Source organism: Oryzias latipes, chromosome 1 (genome assembly GCF_053564925.1).
Source record: "Oryzias latipes strain Hd-rR chromosome 1, Olatipes_Hd-rR_3.1".
Classification (NCBI taxonomy): Eukaryota; Metazoa; Chordata; class Actinopteri; order Beloniformes; family Adrianichthyidae; genus Oryzias; species Oryzias latipes.
Window position 1 is genome coordinate 27384699 of NC_136237.1, and position 25805 is coordinate 27410503.

The 25805-nt window shown below is 37.8% G+C and overlaps 1 protein-coding gene and 1 long non-coding RNA gene across 10 annotated transcripts in view; both read right to left on the reverse strand.

Moving 5' to 3' along the window:
• Positions 1-3470: 3470 nt before the first annotated feature.
• Positions 3471-25805, reverse strand: part of LOC101171470 (glutathione S-transferase, C-terminal domain containing) — a 54871-nt gene continuing 32536 nt past the window's right edge. The window contains exons 7-12 of one of the 8 annotated variants that reach the window (XM_023957336.2): positions 25473-25517; positions 24241-24369; positions 19075-19208; positions 9651-9681; positions 6893-6962; positions 3471-3813 (exon numbers count right to left, since the gene is read on the reverse strand). In XM_023957336.2, coding sequence (XP_023813104.1) covers positions 3662-3813; positions 6893-6962; positions 9651-9681; positions 19075-19208; positions 24241-24369; positions 25473-25517 — 561 coding nt within the window. In that variant the 3' untranslated portion in view covers positions 3471-3661. Of the gene's footprint in view, positions 3814-6892; positions 6963-9650; positions 9682-18052; positions 18847-19074; positions 19209-24222; positions 24370-25472; positions 25518-25805 lie in introns of those variants that run through there. The other 7 variants (XM_023957331.2, XR_013657994.1, XM_023957340.2 and 4 more) reach the window with 7 other exon arrangements.
• LOC110014447 (uncharacterized) lies at positions 11001-17306 on the reverse strand. 2 transcript variants are annotated; one of them, XR_002873636.2, is made up of 7 exons: positions 16096-16207; positions 14978-15066; positions 14667-14816; positions 13478-13611; positions 12794-12933; positions 11930-12055; positions 11001-11648 (listed from the first exon to the last, which is right to left on the reverse strand). It is a non-coding gene; the product is annotated as an uncharacterized LOC110014447 (long non-coding RNA). The 2 variants fall into 2 exon arrangements; XR_002873634.2 differs by lacking the exon at positions 12794-12933 and having other exon boundaries at positions 16096-17306.

Here is a 25805-nt window from a genome sequence, read left to right on the forward strand (position 1 = left end):
ACCACAAGAAAAAATTTTAAGAATTGAATAGTTGGTATGAACCATTACAATCCTAATACATGTATTGTGGATAATAAGTGCACATTCTGGTCAGACCAGGCAGATGATTTAAAATAGGAGTCCTAGAAGCCATCAAATCAAAAAGGAGAAAACCCATCATGATAATCCCTGAATCTTTAACATTTGTATCTGCTCCCTCCAGGACATATAGAATTTTTTGCCACACCTATGAAGCAATCAGCACACAAAGAACCTGAATTTTCCGTCAGCATTTAGAATTTAGGAGGCTACCGGGAGAAGCAGCAAAACGTCCTCTTCAACCTTTCAAAGGTCAACTGCCCTGAAGATCAGAATCCTGTCATAACACAGAATGATGCAAAGACCCACTGACTGTGTGTGATGGATATACATACACAGAAACAACAAAATAAAGGTATATTAAAGGGAAAGGCACCCACAGAAATTGCAGTTGAGGAAACCTGGTTAAGCCATTCATGTGTTTGGCTGGAGAAAAACATGGCAATGATCAACATTGATGTGTAGTAGAGGTGGGGGATTAACTAATTTAGCAAGAAAAGAAAAAAAAGTATTTTCTTGAGTAAAAGGATGAATTGCATTGAATTCTGAGCTGATGGAGACACAGCCTTGGGCAATTACCCTTTTCTTTGAATCAGAGGGAACAAAAAGCAGTTGTGGGGGGGGGGGGGAGCAATAGGAAATCAGAAATAAATACAGGATAGTTAATTGGCTTACAAAGCACTAAGCAGGATTTTAGGCTCTTGCACAGCCCTGCGCCCCGCTGCAGGCAATGTTGCATGAATTGTGGCACAGCGGAGGAACCTTAAAACTGGGACACGCTCCTGGTACAGCAGATAAAAATGAGAGGAGACGTTTATGTCGCAGGTAACTCAGTTTGACACGCAGGATGACAAGCAAAAGAAAAAAAACCCAGATAAACCTATTGTTAAGGATGTACAGAATGAGGGCAGCGGGGACCTGTGGTAAAAACTTAGAAGACATGTTTGTAAGGAACTTGCTGGCCTCCAGGATTCCAATTCTTTGTTGTTTATTAGGAAATGATGCAAGTAAGAGGAAATGTATTTCATCAGTGGAAACGTGAAGGTAGGAATCAAAGAGGGAACATGTAAGAAAGATTCAGAGGCGCAGCTCAAAGGACCATTTCACATGGAGGTGTATTTGACATAACCGTATTTGACCGTAAACAAGGCAACATAAACAAGAGGAGAGCACAGAAAATTGACATCAGCAGGAAAAAACCCAAAAGCAACAGCTAAACCCAGTCACACTAAATATATATATATATATATATATATATATATATATATATATATATTAAAAAAAAAAAAAATAACGCCCCTCTCACCCTTCTGCGGGTGGTTTCTCCTCCAAACTCGGGTCCTCTACCAGAGGCCTGGGAGCTTGAGGGTCCTGCGCAGTATCTTAGCTGTTCCTAGCACTGCGCTTTTCTGGACTGAGAGGTCTGAGGTCTTTCCAGGTATCTGTTGTAGCCACTCCTCCAGTTTGGGGGTTACTGCCCCGAGTGCTCCAATTACCACAGGCACCACTGCCACTGGATCTGGAAGTCCCACAGGATCTTTGCCCTCTCATTCTCTACCACCTTCGGGGGTGATAACTATGAAAGATTACGTTTAAAATAGCATTTCTGAGTATTTCTTTATACAAATCATTGTGAATCAGGATCGGACAGAAAAATGCAGTCTGAAAAGGAGCGTTTCCCTGCTCCGCTCCATTCTGATGCATCTACTTGCAGACAAATAGATTCATTTATGTGTTGGTATTCCTCGTCCAAGCTGGCATCTGTCTCCAAACTGTACAGGTGGATTGCTCTGATACTGCTCGCCATTTTTGTTGCACCAGTAAAGTTAAGTTGCGGGTTTGAGGGACTTTCAGCAAGTGAGATAGCGTCCAAACAAAGGGACGATGGGAAGTCCGTTGAACTATGTGCCAACGGTCCCGCCCACAACTCAGAGGGAAATTTCTATAATGAACTACTGCCAGTCTGAAGACACCATAGAAAACAACACAGATTTTTTTTATTTTGGCTAAAAACGGCATAATCACAGTTAAAAGACCACTGGGAATGCTTTTAAAATGGATCAAAAGATGACCGGAGAGGGACATATGGAATTAGCCACTCAAATCTGTCTTTTGGACTTATTTCATCATTGCCTAAATAAGATCAACCGGTTGATCACAATTTTATAATCCAGTGTTCCCTCATACCACCAGGATTCCTAAGAGTTTTTAAAGGGGAATCTTTAAGGAATGAACTTATCAGCATTGTGAGAAATGCAATAGGACAGGAAGAAATCTTCTGAGGAATTATTTGTAGCCTCCTGGATTTCAGGTTTGGATATAAAACTGATCTCAAAACCAATTTTGTGATCAAAACTGTTCTAATCTTTCCTGCAGCTAGCTTTAAGTTACTTTTTGCCAGCTGCTCTCTCCTCGTTTGGATCTATCTGCACATCAACAATGTCAGCTGTGAGGAGTCAACGGAATGAACAGGGGGAGTCAGACACTTCTGTTTGAATATTTTCAGTCCTCAGAAGAAGCTGCACGTGTGACCGTTCACCTCAGGATAGATCGACTCCGCTGGCTGAATTTAAATGAATCTGACGTCGGAAAAGCCTGAATCTCTGTCTCCCATCTCCCCCCACCGTGCACACATCCCAAAAGACTTTCCAGCTGTCTCCACAGATTTCTGATCAGCCACTGTACACTGAGGAAGGTGACAGCTCAGAGTTTTTGGTGTAAGCAAATTACAGAGTCCTCCTGCTTGGGTGAAATCTTTGGGGACAGTGGTTTGCAGTTTGCAGGGCTGAAAAAAAAAACTAGAGAGCAATTTTTTTTTCTTTATTAGTAAAACTCTGAGCACCTCATGTCCAATCAAGCCTACTGACCCTTTTTTTATGCCAGTACCATCAAATATTCATTGCTGCTGAGCGTATTACAGGATGCATACCGTGTTCCCAGTGGTTCTTCATCAGAAAAGATGAAGATCTCTGTAATCCCACAGAAAGCTAATATTTGAATGCTACGATGGATGTTAAAAATCCAATTTCTGTCTCTGCGAATTGCTGTCTCTCCTAGTTAAAACGCGATGAGGTGATTTCCATCTCATCCTAAACTGCAGATGTGGCCTCAGTTTGGAATTTTCCTCCAACTGCTAATCAAAGGAAGCGCATGAGTGCTTCCTCACAGACTGTGCAAATATGGACGTATGCTTAATTAACACTGTGGGCGTGTAATTCCTGCTACTTGTGTACACCGACAGCTTGATCGCAAGCAGACAAAAGTGAAACACTGCGGCTGCAGGAAAGCAGTCAAACATTAGGGTGTTCAGAGGACAGTTCCTGTGTTCCTCCTCACACAATTATCAATGTCTTGCTTTTGAGGTAAACCGCAAAAAATTCTCGAAATAGAACTTTTGAATATAATAACTTTTTTTTTTATTTATTGGCTAAATTTGAAAGCCTTTCAAAAAGCATCCAGAACAAAAAAAATGTAATAATAGTAATAAAAAGAACCACAGATAGAGATCCTCAGTTGGATCTGACCAATCAGATGATGCTCTTCTTTGACACATGCATAGTGTTCTTCTGGTCATACGAGCCATTTAGCAGCCTCTCCTCTGCGGCGGTCTTCCCACAAGCATGTTGTTCTTTGGTGAACAGCTTTCAGGCTCCATAGTAATCACCTGCACAGAGTACCCAGAAGCCTCTGCTGCCCAGGAACGATCCAAGTCCACCAAGCCCATACACTGTTTCCCTGCAGAAAAAAACATCAGTTTACTTTGTGCATTTGAGCTCAATAGGAAAGGTTTTTGTTTTTTTTCCTCATTTTACTTTGAAAGGACATTAGGCATGTTTTTTTTACCCTAAGTCATTTTGGTGAATAAAACTGAGGAACAACTTAATATTGTTTTAGAGGATTAGGAAAACACAATATAATAAACCTGAACATGTTTAATTCGTACATTGTTGTTGAAGATAAACAGCCGTTCAAAGACCCATTTCAATCTTCTTTTCATTTTTTTTAAAGCGTTCCCAGTGATCTTTTAATTATGATTATGCTGTTTTTAGCCACAAAAAACGTTTTTTGTTTTCAAAGACAGTTTCTGCAGAGCAGCAGTAGTTCATATGGCCTCTGAGTTGCGGGAGGGGACCATTGGCACGGAGCAACCCCGCCTTCAGTCCCCTTCCTATTGCTGAGAGCTTGAGCAAGGAGCTTGTGGCATGCCCAGCTTTATTTTCTATACAGAATGTCCTCGATCATGAGAAAAATGTCAAAAGAACATGTTAAAAACACTAAAAGCACAATTCATGGGTTTTAAATGAAATGAGAAATGCTGCCTCCCTGAATAACTGCACTATTACTGTAATCGTTTTGTAAAACTGCTAAGTTTATGACAGATGAATGTTGTAAGTGCACATAAACTAAACAGTCTAGTAAATAAACAAAGAAGGTCAGTTTGGTTTCACTAAGTAGGCAAATTAAGAAAAAGGACATTAGGGCTTTTTTTAAGACAGTCAATCATTTTTTTTTTAGTTGTGTGTGCCACCTGCAAATGCTTCAGCTGATAAATGGGAATCAATATGAGCATCACAGCACTTCAGCTGGGCCCTCTCTAGAGGCATCTTTTAAGTGCTGAATTTCATTTTAAGGCAATTTTGTTGTATCTGCTGCTTATTCCAAGCTTTTACAACTATTAGCAGAGAAATTCATCCACATCTCTACACCCATTATCCAGGTTCTTCCCAAGGATTTCTTTTAAACACATCCCTATGATGAAGGATAACAGTCAGGCTGCAAACGTACTAATCGAGAGCTTTAGTTTGCTGTAGAGCCTCGCCCATCACAGTAAGTTCAGCAGAAGTCTGGTTGGAAAGTGTTTGTCAGAGAGATCTTCCCACTGATGGCAGAGTGTGAAGCAAAGTGCCAGGTACACATGAACACGTTTCAGGCTGACGAGGCAATGGGGAGCCCTCGCACGTTCAGAGTAAGCGCTGATAAAGTGGAGAGCTATCAGGCTGAAGAGTCCTCCGCTGCACTGTGAAATGGAGGTTTCTCACCTCCCTCAGCAAATGACAACAACCTGGCAGCTGTTCTCTGCAGCTGTTTTTGTCGCTCTGCTGAAATCCAAACAATAACGACTTTAACACATTTCAAAAGTCTGGAACTCTTGACTAAATGTAGGAATGGTGTTAGCTTAGTGTGAAATATGACACACTTTTATGGATTTAATCACACATTTCATTTAAAAAAAAAGATGGTACCAATTCTTCAGGTGTATTTTATTTTCATTTTTGACAGCAAGTGAATCATCGGATGCTGGTCAGGTTAAGTGGTCGGTAATTTGTTCGATTTTTCCATTAAATTCTGTATTTTGTGTGAAGAAATCAGCTGTGGGAGCATTTGTTAGGAAATGGAAGACATACAAGACCACTGAAAATCTCCCTCAATGTGGGGCTCCAGACAAAATCTCACCCCGTGGAATCAAAATGATCAAAAGAACAGTGAGCAAAAATCCAAGAACCACACGGGGGGGAGCTAGTGAATGACCTGCAGAGAGCTGGGACCAAAGGAACAAAGGCTACCATCAGTAACCCACTACGTCGCCAGAGACTCAAATCCTGCAGTCCCAGACGTGTCCCCCTGCTGAAGCCAGTACATGTGCAGGCCCGTCTAAAGTTTGCTGGAGAGCATTTAGATGATTCAGAAGAGGATTGGGAGAAAGTCTTACGGTCAGATCAAACGGAATTAGAACTTTTTGGTAAGAAATCTATTTGTCATGTTTAGAGGACAAAAAATGCTGAGTTGCATCCAAAGAACACCATGCCTACTGTAAAGCATGGGGGTGGAAACATCATACTTTAGGGCTGTTTTTCAGCAAAGGGACCAGGACTACTGATCCGTGTAAAAGAAAGAATGAATGGGGCCATGTATGGTCAGATTTTGAGTGAAAACCTCCTTCTATCAGCAAGGGCATTGAAGATGAAACGTGGCTGGGTCTTTCAGCAAGACAACGATCCCAAACACACTACCCGGATATTGAAGGAGTTGCTTAGTAAGAAGCATTTCAAGGTCCTGCAGTGGCCTAGCTAGTTTCCAGATCACAACCACATTGAAAATCTTCGGAGGGAGTTTTAACAGTCCAGGTACAGCCCCAAAACATCACTGCTCTAGAGGAGATCTGGATGGAGGAATGGGCTAAAATAACAGCAACAGTTTGTGAAAACCTTGTGAAAACTTACAGAAAATGTTTGACTGCTTTCATTACCACCAAAGGCTATATTACAAAGTATTGAGTTGAACTTTTTGTTATTGAGCAAATACTTATTTTCCACCATCATTTACAAATAAATCCTTTAAAACAATCAGACAATGTGATTTTCTGGACTTCTTTTTCTCATTTTGTCTCTCATAGTTGAGGTATATCTATGATGAAAATTACAGACCTTTCTCATCTTCTTAAGTGGGAGAACTTGTACAATTGATGCCTGACTAATTTATTTTGCCCCACTGTATCTATCCATCCATCCATCATCAAGACTGGCTGCAGGACCTATCCAAAAACCCTACATTATTATTATTATTATTTGAATACAAATTGACTAAACACATTTTTTTTAACCAGCAGTACACACTTCAAGGGGTTTTGAACATTTACTCTAAAGAACTGGTAGAAGGAGAGATCCCTGTGTATCTGCTTATGCAGAGTGCATGAGCGCATACACAACATAACAAAACAAGAGGAAATTTCATATTATTTTCCATGGTTGGAAATGTTTTCATGGCACGCTGAAGTACTTTACATGCTGTGTAAGAAAGAGGCTGTCAGAATTACCGATGAGACGTCTCTCAGGTGGGAGCTGAACAGCAGTTTGGTCTGCAAAACGACAGAGGATCATGTGTTCCTGGAACAAAAAGCAGACAAAGACTTGTAGTCTATTACACAGATGAGCAAAACGTTTCACGACAAGCCCTCTCAAAACTTGAACATGGAAAAAGCACGGACAGGAAAATTGCACGCATCAGTCAAAGAAATCTCAGAGAATACTGTTATGTGTGATTTAGTTCCACCAATGTGTTTTTTTGTGCTGCGTTTAGACCTTATCTGCTCATCTAACTGTGCAGCCATGAAACCACAGTCTGGGGAAAAATCCTTAAGGTAATCAGTTGCATAGAAACTGAGTAAAAGCGGTTTTCATTGTCTTATTAAAGAACCACTCCAATGAAACTGGTGTTTTTGGTACTTTTAACATGCTCTTATGGCATTTAACGAAAATTAAGCATAAAATTGCATTTCTGATGTCCTGCTAAGCAGAAAATGTCCTAAAAAAAGGATAGTTTTATTGATTTTGGCCAAAAACCTCATAATCATAACTAAAAGACCATTGGTAATGCTTTAAAAATAGCTCAAAAGATGATTGGAGTTGGTCTTTAAATTGCACCAACACAACACTTTTCATATAAATGTTAACAACTGAACATTTTTTGTAGACATTTTGGAAAAAATCCCATAATCATGGTAATAAACCACACATTTATTGGGACAACATTGGCCATCACTCTACCTCTGCAATATCTGCTTGGAAACCGTGTTTAAAACATGCAAACACACACGCACATAGTTGTGGACTTCATAGAGACCACATTACAGATTTCATTGATGGTGCGGTTGGGGTTTGTAGATAATGAGCAGAGGAATATGGTACACAATCCTACCGAAGCACTGTTTAAACAAGTGCCATGTTTAAACAAACATGGCGATTTTTCTTTGATACGATATTAGTGATATCAGCATCACCATAACAGTTTTTCTTTAAAGTCAAATCGATAGTCTGTGTTGCCAAACCTTTGGCAGCAACATCAGCAGCCACACTAACAAGGTCTCGTGTGGGTTTTTCCCTGTTCAGCTCAATCTACATTGGCTTTGTCTGCCTTTTTTACTCATTAGTGCCTTATGAGAATTCCACTTGAAGCCGTTTGCTTGTTGGTAATCCTTTTCATTTGTGTGATGCATGATTGTGTCTGCATAAGATGAAACAAAATAATCTGCAGGGTTTTTTTGTTTTCATCTTTAATAAGGGTTTCAAAATTCTTAGTCTTCTCTTTCCAAAGCCAAAGCTTTCCTGTTCTGCTTCATTTAGGAGTCACTGGTGAGAGTGGCGAGTCATCTCTGAAACTGCCTCCTCTTTAATTGATGCAATTTCTCACCGTGGAGGCTCTACAGCGAGCGCACGGACACATGCATCTCAAAATTAGCTTTGGAAAAACAAAACCTTATGCCATTACTGTCTTATTTTTCCTGCACGATTGTGAGTTTGCTGTCAGTCATCTTAACTACTGTAGTTACAGCATGACAGCTACGGTTCAGGAAAACAAGGCAAATGCAATTCACCTTTCCCTTCTGCCAAGTGTTTGCAGAGACACAGGAAACAGGTAGGATCTTAGCACCGAGAGTTAATAAATAGCAAATGTCAAACACGGCTGTTGAAAGCAAAACCAAAGTGGGTGACAGACCCGATTTAGAGCTCACGCTGAAAGCTGCAAACACAGTTCCTCCCAGTTCAAAGAGGCTGGATTTATCCTGCTGCGCTCCTTCGTGTTCTGCTTGCTGCTTCTGTTCATGTTTTGATCATTTGTTAAAAAAAGGTGCACTTGTTAAAGGTTTTGATGTCCATGTGGTAAGATGAATAATCGCTAACATCGCATCGTGTTTAAAAGGCTGAATGTGGTGAAGTGCAAAAGAAAAGAAGTTGAAGATCGGCCAATGTTGTGACATGTCAATGTGTGGTTGCTATGGTTAGGACCTGCAGCTACTTCTGCACAGATTTTCCCGGAGGCACTGACAGGGCCCATACATCAGCGTGGGATAGCCCCCCCCCCCCCCCCCCCCCCCCCCCCCCCCCCCCCCCCAGAGTGCAGCGGTGTGTCTGCGCTGAGAGATAAGGGACTAAATGACTGGAGGATGCAAGATTTACTTTGTGAGAGATGGAGAATTTTTTTGAAAAGACAAAAATACTTATGTATAGAATCTTAGTCCGTTTAGGTTTCCAATTGAAAAGAAAACTAAACAAACAAACAAATAAAAAGGATTTTCAAAGGAAACTCAATGTGCCAAACCTAAAACAGAAAAAAGGGCAGACAAATTATTACATTTAACAGAAATCTACTAATTAACAATATAACTCAAAAAATAAAAGTGACAATAAATCAAAGACCCTTCAGTGATGATCCTGTAGTTATGAAGTATTTATGTTTTAAGATTAATGGCTACCTCACAATGAATTTCAGTTCTTTGACATTTTTAGGAGCAAAAAGAAACTGGATGTCAGGAATGATCAACTACAAGCTTCAGACGCTTATTTACTTAAAAATAATATTTTCATGAGTTGGAGATGAAGATAATTTACTACACACTACTCTGATCACCTCTGGAAATGTCAGGAGTTAACGACTGGGTTACGAGAAAATGTTCTCATTTCGGTAAGCGTGGTTCAGGTATTTGAAACTTTACATTAGAAAATACTAAATCAAAGTTGAAGAGTAATCAGTAAGATATAAAAAAACACTTCTGTATGACAGCAAAAAAAGCTTACCTTATATGTCAGAGTTTTCCGAAACTGTTCACTAGAAAACAAAATGAGAACATTAGAGATTACGTTTCAGAAATATTATTTAACAAAATCAGTTAAATCTATCCAGATGGTTTATGCTGGCATCTTTAGATCCAATGATTTACTTTTTTAACTTTGAACAAACAAAAACGTTATTTTTTTTAAGAGCTTTATGTTTTGCAGGTTTTGCCAACAGACATGACCGCTTGATGCTTCTACCCCCATGTTTTATTATAGAACTGTGTGCAGTTGCATCAGAATTTGAGGTTTCTTTTATAAATGAAATAAAACTTTACATTAATTTATTTTGAGATACTTATAGACCTTTGTAAAAGCCAGTTAACTGTAGGGAGTGGGGAAGACAAAGTGGGCATACAGCGTCTTTAATCTTACATCTGTATCTTTGTTGTTTGGTATTTTTTTTTTATAATTAACATAATCTGTATATATTTTAAATAACTGATCTGCATTTGCCATGTTGATTTCTAAAATAGTTATGTCTATTTTTACATAATAATTAAATAATTCATCTTTGTAATGTGCTTTATTGATACCTAAGGATTCTTAACTCTTTCTGATAAAAGTTATGAACCGGATAATGATAAATCATTTAATAAAATGGTTTCGGTAGAACAGGGGTGGGATTATATAAATTCGCTTCCTTCTACTCCCTTTCAAGCAATATTCAATTTTATGTCTAATTATACTAAGTTTGATACGTCCTTGTACGAATGTATAACTGATGATTGTAATGTTTTCTGTGTATTATTCTTTTTTTATTGCTTGAAATAAACCAAATCAAATCAAAAATCTTTTTTTTTTGATCATATGCTCTTAATATTTCCTTGATTTATCCTTTGTTCCATAATTTTTGCTTTTAATTTCATATAAGTATTTAGAATTTTAACGTTTCTAAAGGGATATTAAAACTATTTTAGCATGTTTCTCTTAATTAAATGGAGTCAGCTAATCTCCTGAGGATAATCAGGTTTGGAGAGCTCTTTAGTCTAGTGTTTCTTGTACACTGTCAGAAAAAATGTGCAAAATTTGTACCTTTAGAGGTACAATGGCTTGTCACTGGGGCAGTACCCTCAAGGGTACAAATGTTGTACCCTTTCATATAGGTGCGTATCTGTACCCTTTCAGTATGTACCTTTCAAAGGCAAATATGTACCTCTGTGGACTAAATTGTACCTTATAGTGCTATGGTACCATAATGTACCTTTAAAAAAGGTACAAATTTGTTCTTTTAAGGGTACTGCCCCAGTGACAAGCCTTTTGTACCCTTTGATGGCAAATTTGTACCAGATACAGCATATTAAAAGACCAGTATACTGTTTATCACATTTATTACATTCAAAACAATTACAATTCTGACATTTCACAGTATGAATGTTTTAAGCTCTACAGTGTCACAACAGGATGCATATATTTACAATTATTAGCAATTTTACAATAATGAAAAATCTATATTTTTCCTTCAGTTCACATTGCATTCATTGTAACCATAACCTTAACATTTGATCAATTGTAAACAGCACATAGCACTTCAGTTACCATTTTTAAACCTTGAAATAAAACTTGTGACATTAACAAAAGAAGCACTAGACCTCATTTTAAGCACATCTTTCTACTGCATTCTACATTTTCTAAAAATAGATAATAAAAAAGTAAACTTATAACCAAGTTTAAATGCATAATTTAAATAATAAAATGCATAAATGTGATAAGATAATATTGATACGAATTCTAAAAAGAAGAACTATAAAACACACTAAAGATTACCAAGGATTACGTTTTATGTCAATACCTAGTAGATCCTCTGCAAGCATCTCTTCTCTTGCTTCTTTGGAGACTTTGGCTAATGGAGCTTTTCTTTGAACAAGCTCAAGCACCTTTGGCACAACACTGGTAAACGCCGTCCTTGAAGCGCTGGCTTAAACTGACAGGTGATGGATGCATTCGGTCAACATCAAACAACTGAAAAAAATTAGAAAATTAATCATTCACTTTAACTAAAACAAACAAAAGAAATAAAACATTCTAATATTCTTTGTTGCCTCTTTCATTGCCATTTCCCTTTAGTGATCCCATTGTATAAATATTTACTTGAATGACTATATATTTATATATGTGTTTAGAAAATTACAATGTTTTTACAATTGAGTTAAAGCTGTTAATGGTCATTTTAGCAGATGTCTCAGCTTATTTGACATTCAAAATGTATTTTAAGCTGAGAACTGATTTAAAATGTCACTGACCCCTGAGGTTGTCTTCGAGAAAGGGTACTTCTTTAGTATATCCTCTCGCACCTTGCTGTACTGGATATGCAGGACATTCACATGACCTTCAACGGACGATGCATCCTCACCAATGACAGCAACCACCTATTGGATCAAATTTAAAAGTCCATATTAATAATAAAAAATACAACTGCAAGCAGTGATTACTGGGGTTAAAGCACTTTGAGATGATGTTTAAAGACAGTTTGTGCAGAGTGGTTTGGAGTTGATCAGAAATTAACTTCTGAGTTGTAGGCGGGGCTATTGACACAGTAGTTACCCTCCGCTGATGTCCGATCATCCCTTTGTTTACGCCCTCTCCCTCTAGCTTACAGTCCTTCCAACCTAAAACTAACATTAGTGGTGAAACCAAAATGGTGAGCAATATTGAAGCTTTCCGGCCATAGTTTAGATCAAGCTCAGACAAGTATGATGAAGATGTTAATGGATCTGTTTGTCTGCAAGTGGACGCATCAGAATAGAGCAGAGCAGAGGGACTTGGACCCACTTCATTTCATGTGGTGCGTCACAATAGAGACCTTCCTCAAACTGCATTTATTTTGTCTGTTCCTGATTCATCCCAATTTGAGTGAATACTCAGATGTGCAGTTTTAAACGTGTTCTTTTAAACGTGCCCATCATGAGAAAAATACTGCGACATGTTAAAAATGGGGGACCCACTCCAATGAAAGTTATTTTTTAAAATGTAGCATTTTTATGATGACATATTGTTATAAGATTTAAGAATAAAACTGTGTTTCTGAATATTTATTTTCTCAAATTGGGATGAATCAGGAGCAGATGAAAAGATGTAATTTGAGAAAGCTTGTAGTTGTTACGTACAAGCTACATTTGGCAGGCCACAAGCTCCCTGCTCCGCTTGTCTTCATTCTCCTCGTCTGAGTTGGCATCTGGCTCACATCTATAAGGCTGGATAGCTCCAATATTGCACGCCAATTCTGTTGCTTGGGGCTTGTGAGGGACTGTAAGGTAACGGGAGCATAAACAATGGCATGATGGGAAATTAAGGCCGGTCAACTCTGCAAAACAGTCCTGTCAAGAACTTGAAGGTGAATTCCAATTGAACTGCAGAAACCATGTCCCAGAAAACATTTTTCCCCCTCAAAACTGCATAATCAATGTCTGTCTTTGTATAATAATAATAATGGATTGGATTTATCTGCGCTTTTCAAGACACCCAAAGCGCTTACAGTGTGTACTTCATAATTCATACTTGGTGATGGTAAGCTATGGTTGTAGCCACAGCTGCCCTGGGGCAGACTGATAGAGGCGTGGCTGCCATTTCGCGCCTACGGCCCCTCTGACCATCACCGGGATCATACATGCACATTCACACACCAGTGGAGCCACACTGGAGGCAAGGAGGGTGAAGTGTCTAGCCCAAGGACACAACAACAGTTTTTGGCTGGTGGGAGCGGGGAATCGAACCGCCGGTTCGGTCATTGGACGACCCGCTCAACCACCTGAGCCAAATGAAATGACTTTGTGAAAAGATTATTTACTTACTTTGGCAAGAGAGGTGTCTTCAACTCTCCGTCTTGTTGTAGGACTGTGTTGTAATATTATGGTGTCATCTGAGTCCACTTCAGTATCTCCACTTGAACTGGTATTGCAGCTCTTTGCAGGACAACTCGACTGATCTGTCAAAGTATTAAAGCTTTCAGTTACTGTAATATTTAAATTAGTATGATAGCAAAAACAAAGATTTTTTAAATACTGACCGACTTAACAGTTTAGCAGAGTTATTATCTTGTCTAAGACAGCAATAGGATATAAAACTCATACTTATTTGCCCGTGTTTTGTTCCCCATCAGCTCAAAAATGTTCTTAATTTAGCATGTACAGTGATCCCTTGCTATATCACGGTTTACTTTTCACGGTTTCGCTACTTCACGGATTTGCATCGTGCATTGTGTTCTGCATTCTGATTGGCTAAAAAAGTCACTCCGCTTCTTCTCTACCTGCGCGTCAATAATGTTGCAGTTTAATATGTACACGTACGTAAATCAGCTTTCCAAATTACGTACATGCAAATCATCTTGCAATTTCCTGTTTCTCTAAAACCCATAGAAAAAGAGCGACAACAACTGTCAATCACTATGTTCTTCTCCCGAACAAACACACACAGCTGCACCGCGGGCTTGAGAAGGAGAAAACACTGCAGCTTCTCAGACTGAAGAGCATTGAAATACACCTGAGCCACTATTTGTCCGTTTGTACTTTGTATTTTTTTCATGATCATTTTAAATTTTCTCCCGTTTAATTCAATTACTCTCGGGTCGCGGTGGGCGGGGCTAATCTCCGCGATTTGAAGCCTTCTGTTCACATTGATGATTAAAATTATTATTTGACAGTACTGTACAGAAGTTATTTGTTGAAAAAAAAACGTTTTTAAAGTACTTTGATTTGTGAAACAAATGTTTGAGCCTGTAAAATGGTTTGTTCTTCTTTTCAATGTATAACAGAGTATTTAATTGTATAATAATTGTTAAAAAAATAGAGATTTCTACTTCACGGATTTTGCCTATCACGGGTTCTTTTTGGAACGTAACCCCCGCGATAAACAAGGTTTACTGTACTTGAAAGCAAAAACACAGATTATTTCCCTTGGAAATAAATTCAGGCATCGAGGGGAATTTACCCAAAACCATTCAAAACAAAATAGATAAATTACAATTTAAAAGAAAAACTTCACCTTCTGGATTTGTATCTTCGGCCAGACAAATTTCCAACACACCAAGGTTTGGGTTTTTCAACAGGAGATCAAAAACCTGCTCATCAACTTCTGTCTTTGAGTCATCAAACACTTTCAAGTCCAAGGTTGGGATGTTGAACTTTTTGGCAGCTGTGAACACAGCAAAATTATGTTTAGAATACTGCACAGAAATTATCTTTAAAATAAAAAGCAATTAAAAAAATCTGTTTGCATCACAGCTGACAGTTTATCCACAAAGTTGACTGATTCCTGTAAAGAAAAATGCTGGAAATTGTGATGTTTCCACTCACCGCATTCCCAAAAGGATTTGAAGGTCAGCTGAACTTCAAAACATTTTTTTTTTTGCGTTCAACATGTTCACGCACAGCTTGCATCTATCCTGGTGGGAAAAAAAAAAATATTACAAAAAAGAAAAAAACATTACAACACCAAAAGGTACCAACACAGCATTTATTCAGATCTAAGCCCTGTTCCAAATAAATTAATACATTTTAAAATAGTAATGGCAAATATACAGTTCACACTAGCTGCCACAGCAATGTTGCAGAATTTGCAGAACTGCTAAAAAAAAAACACTGACGACAATGCACTGGCTTCTAAGGGCCTACAGATTTATTTCTTGGAATTTCATTTAAAAAAAATATTTTTTCCTGGTTTATAGATGAGTTTTTGGTATGGGAAATCGTGACGAGTATCTGGAATCACGGACCTCCATTTAAAAAAATAATCTCTGCAGGAGAATGATCAAAATCAACAACACTGTGTAAACTTCGCTTGACCAACAATGAGCGATCATGACAACCTAAACAGTCTCTGTCACTGTCTTGCATTCGAGAAATGGTGGCTGCCCGCGCAAAGCAGCTAAGGCAGGCTGACATATGGGAAGGACCGCCATACTGCGGTGTAAAAAAACGTTATTGGACTCCTACACATTACAGATTCAAATGATTAACGCATTTAATTCGACGGAACTGATAATTATCAGTAGGAATTATGGAGCTGGTCGTTTCAAAAGTAGCTGGCTACCTTACTAAGAAAGACAGAAAGGAAAAAAAAAGGAGGGGGGGGGGGGGTAGGAAACAACAACCGGTGCATCAACGCCAGCGTACATCGGTAAAACGGCGACAGAATTATCTAGTGAAAAATGTATATATTTCAATGTATTTAACGGAACGCGGTACAACACCAATATAAAAACAACAGCTTAATTTATTTAATGGCTGCATTTAGCTGAACTTCAAACGGCTGAGGCTAACCGTTAGCAAACTCCTGCTCGTAGTTTTCAATCTCCTCACAGGCACATACACGGTGGAATAGCAGCATTCCACTACACAAAAGTTATTCCTTACAGATAAAATAACCGAACCCGCTTAAAACAAGTTTCCAACTTATTTTTGAGCAGTCTTACCTCAGTCAGCCTCTATCTTCCGGCCGCTGCGGGATAACAAAATGGCGGAAGAAACGAAACTTAAGAAAGTAGAGTGGGCGTGGTCTCGCTGGTTTACTCCAACATATTTCCTCTACGTTTTTACACCTACTTAAATAAAAAATTACTGATGGTAACTCCGAAAAAAGTACTCTCTCATTATTCCTGTGTAGGTACAAAATCTAAAAGGTACTAATATGTACACATAATGTAACGTAGTAACAGAGAAATTTACTTTTTTATGAGAATGTATGATTAGAAAAAAAAACTTAAATTAACAGCCCAAAGATTAGAAATTTAAATTGAACTCAGGCCAAGTTAAAGTACACCATATAAGGTTAAAAACATCAAATAATTTTGTCTACATAGTGCTTTTGCTCTAAATTAAAGGCAAAACTTAAAACAGCTCTTATATAAGTAAAAAAAACAAAACAGGCTCACACTAATACATGTTTAAAGGTTATTATCTTGATGCTCTGCACAATCAATAAAATATAATGTGCTTGTGTACTGTTCAGAACTAGTCATAAAAGATGTGTGGTCTCTTAAATATATTTGGTTATTTTGTGCATCTTTTCCAAATAACCAACAACGTATTAAATGATTTTGGGTGACGTTTCATACACTTTGAATTATTACTTTTGTCACACAAGTGATTGTACCTTTGTTTGTGGAATAAAGGGTCCAAATATGGGCCCTCTGATGGTTGGAAACATATTTGTACCTTTTTTATCCTTAAATGGTACATATGAGTACCCTAAGGTGTAATTATGACTCACTTAGGGTACAAATTCACCATTTGTACCCTAAGTGTTCACAAACGTACCCCAACCGTACCCTTTTTTCTGACAGTGTACTGAGGTGCCCTTGTATGCAGTGCAGCAGACTCTGAGACTTTTGGCAACAAGATGAAATAGAGAAACTTAAACAAAGCCTAAATTTATGACTTCTTAAGTTGTGTCTCGGCACCATAATCTGCAGTGTGCCTTATCTGTTTATAGGACCCAATCTTGCTGGGAAATCAGCACTTTTATTATTTTCAATTAAAACAAAGTTGGTTTGTTTGAGAATAAATAAGATGAATTTTAATTTATGGAATGGCTTATAGACAAAAAAAATAAAAAGAAAAAAATCAACAATTGTGGGTTAAGAACTTAAGACATGAAAAAACAAAACACATCCAAACAAAATGACTGAAACAGGCTGTCAAATTTCCAGAGCCCATAAAACCTGGGAACTGCTCAAAAAATGTCTGAACCTGCATAATGTCCACCTGAATGCCTGAAGATGACCTTAGGGAGGAACAGTCAGGACTGACAGGGTCAGGTTTGGACCGTCTCTGCAGAAACTGTCCCACTGATGCAGTCTCTTCTTCAGCCACCAAGTCTTCCTTATTTTAAGTGTGAAGAAGTGGTCATGAAGAATCAGACTAAATGCATCTTTATTATATAACCTAAGATGTTTTTTTTCTAAACGGACAATTAAGAGCTAAACAAAAACTATTTTTTCTGGTGTGTAAAACATGTTCTTAAAGTAGCCAAGGAAAAGTTCAATACTTTGTCATTTTTCATGCAATTGGTCCTGTAAGGTTATTCTTTTTTCACGTTTGTGTGCATTTCTGTCATTTCTTGGCAAACATCGGTGACAGTGATGAGGCATGCACAAAGAACCAGTTCAATTTGAATGTATTAAATAAAAAGCAATGTGGATGGGTTCTTGTCATCCAATTATTCTAGCTCCAAGATTCTTAGTTAAGCCTGTAAAGCCCACTACATCAAATCATTGACAGAAAATGCTATTTTTTAATTAAGATGTTAGGAGGAACAAATATTGACAGGAATGTTCAGGAAAAAAAGCATCCTATTTACCCACTGTCTCAAATTTGATCCACACACTTTTAACACAGTAACTGTTATATAAAGAAACGCTTATCAACAAGTTTTGAAATATTTTAATACTGAAAGTAGTCATTTAAAAAATTGAATAACAATAGATGAGTTATTCCCACCATAAAGTTTTGAAAACCAGCTAAAACTTTCCAGACAAAAGTTTTTTTTTTTGAGATTTCATGGAATCAGCCATTTCGAAAAAACAGGAAAAGTCCTTCTACTGCCCCTAGTGGAATGATGATGAACTACAGGGTAAAAAAACATGGACCAAGTTCTCTACAATGGGTTTTTAAGGAATCTTTAGGTCATGCTAAGAAGATAGGGGTCTCAGAAAGGTCTACATCAAATATGATATGAATGGTTATTTAGGGTTAAGAAGTATTTCAGTCTGACAAATAAGTTTCAAGATTTACTCATGTTCTATTTTTGTTGATAAAATGGTTAATGATCTTTTTAGAAAAGGATTGATCCTTTCTCTTCAATTAAAAGTTCTTAACTTTTATTGTCTAGATTACAACAAAAAAACTTTCATTAAAAAAATGAAAAAGAGCACAACTAAATGAAAAGAGGGAAATAAATCCCTCTCGAGTTCTTTTCAATGTTTATCACATGAAGAGAAAAGCCACAGGGGTGCCTTTGATTATATACGGTGGATGATCTGTTTGACATTAAATTATCTCTGTTAGTCCAAGCAGAATTTCCTGTCAGACTGTCTATCACGTTCCTGTGACTGTCTTTCAGCGAGAACACCGTCTTCAGGAGCTGACAAACAATAATGAGAATATGATGGACGGGGAATGCTGTGTAGATGCTGTGACACTGCCGCCTCGCTTTGTCAGTGGTGCTGATAAGAGACAAGAGCCGAACAAAAAAAAAAAGAGCAAAGAGAGACATTATGTATTTTCCTAGTAAGAAATGGAGTGAGGCTGATGGGAATCTTTTCTTGTGATAATAAACATATTAAAAAAAATCTGTGAAATAAAGAGGAGAAACGCAGTGACTGCATTTTTTTTTTTAAGGCAGATATCTGGAAAGCTGAGGCTCGAATGAGGTGTGGTGAATGGGTGCAAACCTCTTGGGGAAGGTGAACTTCACTGCATTCTGTATGAAACCGTAGCAACAAGGACTGATGACAAAGGCGGACTCAGCCTGAATGCAATGCTCCAGCACCATGTCGGTTGCAATGCCACATGCATGGAGGGCAACCTGAGAGAAAACAGGAAGAAAGCAATCACAAAGTACATTACTTCAGCCCGTGAAGAGTGTTCACGCTGAACATTATGTGTCCCTAATGGAGAGACTGAAATCGAGCGTATTTGAGAGTGTGGACTCGGCCGCTGCGATCGTTTCATAAAAGCTGCTCATGCTACTACGAAACATGAACGCTGTCAGAAGTTAACCACCAGAGTGTTAAAACAAACAGAAATGTATTGGTGCCATAAGAGCAGAAGCACGACTGCATCAGGACTCCTGCAGAAGGAGGTAAACCGTGCATGATGATAAACACCTCGCAATTCGTTAGGATGCCTCCGGTTATAAATGGGATGGCAGGGGACTAAATTATTGAGTTTTTCAGCACATATAAGGTATGGAAAAGGGATAGCTAAAATATAGGAACAAGCTTAAAAAGTATGGGTTGGTAAAGTTTGAGACAATGAATACTGATAGTCTGAACGAACCCTCGTAACACAAACAGCCATTTTTATATTCCATTCTTGCTTTTCAAGATGCTGGCGTCTGGAGTCTAGATTTACAGTGCGTTGCCTTGACATCATTGCCACAGAGCAGAGATTCAGAGCCGATCAGTGCAGCAGTGAGCCAACTGGCTGGAGTTTCACTCCAGGGAAAGGGAAGACAGACTCTAAGAGCAGCACATGAAACCGCGCTTCTAAATTTTGTATTTCACCGGTGGTAGCTGGAAAAAATCTTTGAAGAGTTCTATCGTCATGGAGTTAAAATTTGAACATGTTTGCAAACACGTTCCAAAAACAGGCTATCAAAGCTGAGGGCATAGCACCCTTTCAAGACAGAGAAGATGGAAAACCTAAAACACCACTCCTTGCAAAACTAAAGGCACCACAATGAACATAAAGGGTAAAAAAATACAAGAAACTGTATAACAGCTAAATGACAATTTACAGGGAAAAAAAGGATCAAATCTTTTATTTTTTTAAGATAATGCAGGACTGTGACTTGTGACTGCTGAAAATATGCTTTAAAAATACAAAGTCAACATTTTTATTATTTTTCTATGTTAAGAATTGTATAAAAATACTAGAAATATTGTATTTCAAAAATAATATAAAACGTAAATTGAAAATAAAGTGTGAACCACGACCCCCCTTTGGGGTTTGCTGCTGCAGGGCTAGATGAAGCTCCAGGTGCATTGTGGATCAGGCGGCAGTGGCAGATCTATGTCCACTAACTTCACTTCTTTGACAATGAAAGAGCTTGAGGTTGAGTGTAAGATTTATAAGAAATAAATGGATACAGTTAGACTCACCTCACAATTTGGATACTGGAACCAATCTTTTCAATAGAGCTTGGACTTTTTTATTTTTGAAGTTTCCCTGAATAATAGGTGACAAGCAGATTTGAAGCTCCCAGGTGGTACCTGAACATAAAATTGTCCTTATTGGAAGTGAGGGTGGCTTCCTTGCACTTTGGTTCAGGGAACAAGACCTGAATGTCACTTGTGCTTATGCTTCTAATGCCAGGTCAGAGTAGCTGAACTGGCATTAGGATGTCCAAGAGGGCATCCCTTCTAAAGCAGGCTGTGTCATAGTTTATTTATTTATTTATTTAATGTCCACATGGTCCACAATGTAGATGCCAAATAGGTAAATATTTAATTTTTTCATAATCTATGTGTAAATAACAAAAGATAGTTAATGGAAACCGGTAAAATATGATGAATCTACCTGAACAGGCAGCATTCAAATAAAACACGGGTCTAAATTATAAATGTAACACTGCAATAAGAGAAGGATTTGTTATGAGTGTCACATACCCTTATATTTGTGACATGATTGGCTAACAATCTACTTTTTTTTACAACAACCACGTATATGAATGTTGGTAATGAAGATATTTATAATTAAATAGCTAGGAAGCAGCACATTAAGACATCTTTTTATAGTTTTAGAGAAAAGCTGCAGGTTAATTGCTTGACACTGAAACTCACACATCAAATCAATATTGACAAATGAACATCATTAGTTTGATCCAGCCACTGTAGTACCTTCCAAAAAGAGTCAAAACCATTTACGCAGATCACGTAGACATAAACTTACTGTAATATTTCTTATAAAACCCTCTGACTTTTATATCTTATATTAAAAGGAACCACTTCTTCATTACATATTAAATATGCATTAACAAAACCTTTTTCTAAGGATTTACAGAAAGGAAAATCTGTATTTCAGTGCAGGCATCAAACATATGGCCCTCTGAATAACCATATTTGGACGTGGCTATCTTTAAAAAAGATGCTTCTTGACAAGCCTTTGCTCAATAACCTCATCCTAAAATAATGAGGCTTCATTACTCACTTTTATTCAAGTGATCATGTCCTGCCCCTGGTCTATCCAGACTAATTCACCAATACAGCTGTCCATATTTATCATCATAATCACTGTGGTCTTTTGCCAAATAGCGCTCTGAGAGCTTCATCGGGGGAAAAAACCGTCTGCAGCATTTTTTTCTTCTTTGTGCGTTTTTCTTTTTTTCCTAAAGATTTTAAAGTCAAAATTGGATTTCACTTATGCTAAAGTCTGTGTTAACACCAAACCCAAGAGTCTTTAAAAAATGTTTAAATTGTTATATGTAACATAGAACATTCCAGTGACAAAGACCTAGATATAAGAAAGACTAATTTTTTTTTATAAAGAGCTAAAACAAACAAAAAAAAACCTACCCTTTATGGGATAAATCATTAAATTAGGGAGTTCAGAAATAAACCAGATACTCGTGGCCCCATAGTCTTTTGGCGCAATGTTATCAGGCGGGAGAAAGGATTAAAATCGCATAAATCTATTAAAACGGTGGTTCACAACTTCCCAACCTTCAACAGCTTGAATGAACAGACGCGGACTAAGATTAGAAGCACCGCAACATAATTAGCCTGAATAAATTAAAGGGTGGCTAAAAATGGGACCTTGTGCAATGCATCACAGCTTTGAAACCTTTGTAATGGGAAACTCCTCCAGGAAGCTGGAGGCAGAAGGAGGAAGATTAAAAAAACAAACAAAAAAAAACCTAACAGTGCAGTGATGTATATTTAGGCCTCATTTGACTAAAATCAATAAGAGCAAGTATCCATTTCTAGGCAGGTAATGGCCACGTGTTGTTGAAAACAGTAACTTGTGCAGTTTGTTTCTTGCTAAGTGGAACGGGTCTCAGCGGAGTAATGATGCTGGAACAAAGCTCAAACTAATTACAGCAGGTACATGCTGCAGACATTCCTGTTTGTCCCTGGGAAAGCTGAGATGTGACTACAACTGTGGGTTCTTTTGAAAGTGGGTTAAAACACGCCAGTGGAGTATGTAAGCAAATAATGTGCCTTTATCCCACTTTAAACCTGATTCAAACAGCTGCAGTTGATCCCATTTATGCTCTGAATTCAAACTATAGGATTCATGAATAGTGAGAAATTGCTGGTAAATTTCAAGCAAATAAAGAAAAAAGCATTGAACAAATTGGTTTAAGTTTTAGTAAAACTTAATATTAAATCCCACTAACATAAAATAATAATAATTAATATTTTTAAAACAAAACTTGGATGGAATACATTATATAAAATTTAGTTGTCATGCCGCAAGATTGTACAGTATTTAAAAACTAATGTTAAGGCTATGAATAAAACTTTAGTTTTTATTAAAACAATATCAAAATAATAGCCGTTTTACATTTTTTATTAAAGTATAAATCTCACTAACATTTAACAAGAAATGAAAATGAGTTTTTGGATGGAATACATGAAATAAAAATGAAAATGTTAAGCTGCAAGACATCTCACACAAAACCTCCTCCAGCTGTAGGAAGCAGTCATGCGTTGTGTGTGAACACCTTGGGCTCAAGAATGCGTGTTTGGCACGTCACATGCCCAGTGTGTACAAAGCTAAAGACGGATGTTTCAGTTTGGATAAAACAAAAAAATGATTGTGGTTCTACTTTTTTTTAATTGAAAAATAAAACATACTAATATTTATAAAAAACATTTAAATTAAAAGTTTTTGGATGGACCACATTTAATAAAAAAAGTATTTCAATTAAATAGTTTCTAAAAACTTTGTTGGTAATTACTCTGGTAAACTGCTTTTTTTTTTACTCTCAGAAAGTCCGAAAGATTAAAGCAACTCATTAGTTTAGACCAATTCAGAAAACTGAACACCCTACAATTAGAAACTTTATTGGAGAAAATAAAGCACTATCTTTGTTTTTCTCCCCAAAATAAGTGCATGTTGGCATTTTCAGTTTCTGTGGAAGGAGTATGATATGCGGATGTGCTCTTCTTCTGCAAATACAGGCTTTATGTCACTCCTAAAAGAAACACTAATTCTGGCAGAATAGAACTTCATTTATTAGTAATAATATAATGTTAAATGAAAACGCACACAGTCATGATCACAAAAGTAATTGAGTTCAAATGAGCCAACAAAACCGACTGAATTATCTAGCTGTTTTTTTGATAATTTGATCATTTTAACAACTTTTAAATGAAATGTGAAAATGTCAATAGACAGCTTATGAAAAGGTTTGTTTCTCGGATTTTACCTTCTTGGAAAAAAAATCCCAAAAATGTGCACTGGGGGCAGAAAATGAGGGCAATGAAACTTTTGACACAGAAATATGGAGATAGATCATAAAAACATGACGACTATTTAACTGAGGTTCTAAAATATTGGTTGTTTTTATCCCAGCAAATAAACGATTCTTTGGTGTCTTTTAAAATGTGAAGAACCAAGAGAAAACAGATCAGCACAAGCCTAAGGACAAAAGCCGGTCAATTTCAAATTCCACCACGTCAACAAACATATTAATGTCAATGATATCCTGGGGCTCTATGTGTACAGTTTTTTTTTTGATGCTTTTGGCACTTTGTATTTCCATTTTCTGTGTCTAATATAACTAATTCTTTTCCTGTAAGTCACCTGGAACAGTTATAGCACTACATTAAGAACCATTATAAAGAAAATGCAATAGCAGTTTGTTTGTTTACTTTATTTGTTGAGCTCACCCCGATGTGAAACGGCCCAGTGAAGTAATCCAAGTTGGTCTGAATGAAACCGATGTTTTTCAAACCGAGCTGGGCGCTCCGACTCCGGGCCCTGACCAAGGACTCTTCTTTGTTTTCTATGAGAATAATCTTGAAGCGCAAAAACAAAAGGATTTCTTTCAAGAGCTGGAATAAATAACATCACAATGTTGGTAAATAACAGCTTATAAACCCACTCTTATCATCTTTTGCTCTATTTTCAAATCGTTTCCAGTGGTCTTCTAATTATGATTATGCCTTGTGTCATTTTCTAGGACATAGTTTCTGCAGTTCATTAGAAATTCGCCTCTGAGTAGTGGAGGGAACTGTTGGAGCGGAGTAAGCCTGTCCACACATCCCGTCATCCATATGCTTAACCTCTCTCTCCTGCTAGCTTACAGCCCCTCACGCCCCCAACCTAACTAGACCTGGCTGCAGACATCAACTTCAGAACCGGAAGTCCTCGACTGGAACAACAAGTCTGTCATATCACTCAGGAAAAACTTCATTTTAACTGTTGACCCAAACAGTAGCAGTTTGTTCAGCTTTAATGAAAGTTTTTTTTCTACAATTCTAAACACCTTTGGGTTAGAAAAGATAAAGGTCTAGACCCCACCCTCCATCAGAAAGCGGAGTCAGTGCACACTCCACACAGCCCTCCCAGGAGCAGAGCTCCAGGACCCATCAGATCCCCAGGTAGGGTTAATATTAAGTATTTAAAATTCTCTAAGTTGAGGTTAGGGTCGATGATGTCAGGCTGGCACCATCTTGCCTGCAGTCAGGTCCCTCTCACAAAAATGAAAAGAAATATTGGAGCTATCCAGCTATACAGTTTGGAGCTAGTTGCCAGGTCAGACGAGGAAATCAAAGACGTTGATGGATCTACTCGTTTACAAGTGGATGAATCCGTCTACAAGTGGATGCATCGGGATGGGGCGGAGCAGGCAGCATGAGCTGCTGATTGAAGCTTCTACATTCCAACTATAATCTTTTTTGTCAGCTCCTGATTAACAGACTTTGACTTTAATAAAGAAATACTCGGAACTGTATTTTAATATTAATTTTCTTTACATATGTCCTATATAATAAGAACATTTTCACAAAAACATGTTAAAAACATCAAAAAAATAATTGTCATCGAAGCGGGTGTTTAGAACGGGTTTAAATCAGGTAAGAATAAGGAACTCTTTGTTACGTCTAAAAAGCACACTTACCTGACAGTCTGGAAAAGTGTGAGCAAGAACGATCCCTACGTGGCCCTGGGAGACCAGACAATTAGAGAGGTGAATAACAATGCACAGAAGTGCCACATCAAACAAGAGTCCCACCACAGTCATGTGTATTGCTTCCAACATCCTTCCAACTACACAGCCTTCTCATGAATATAACGACCAGTCTGCTTGAGGGCATGGCCGGGTGACAGCCGAACAAAAGGCATTTAAAGTGAGAAAGAAAAAGTGTGACAGAATAAAAAAGACGCGCTCCGTTTCAGGAGATCTTTAATGGAGCGGCAATCTAATGTAGCAGTGCTCAGATGTAACAGTGAG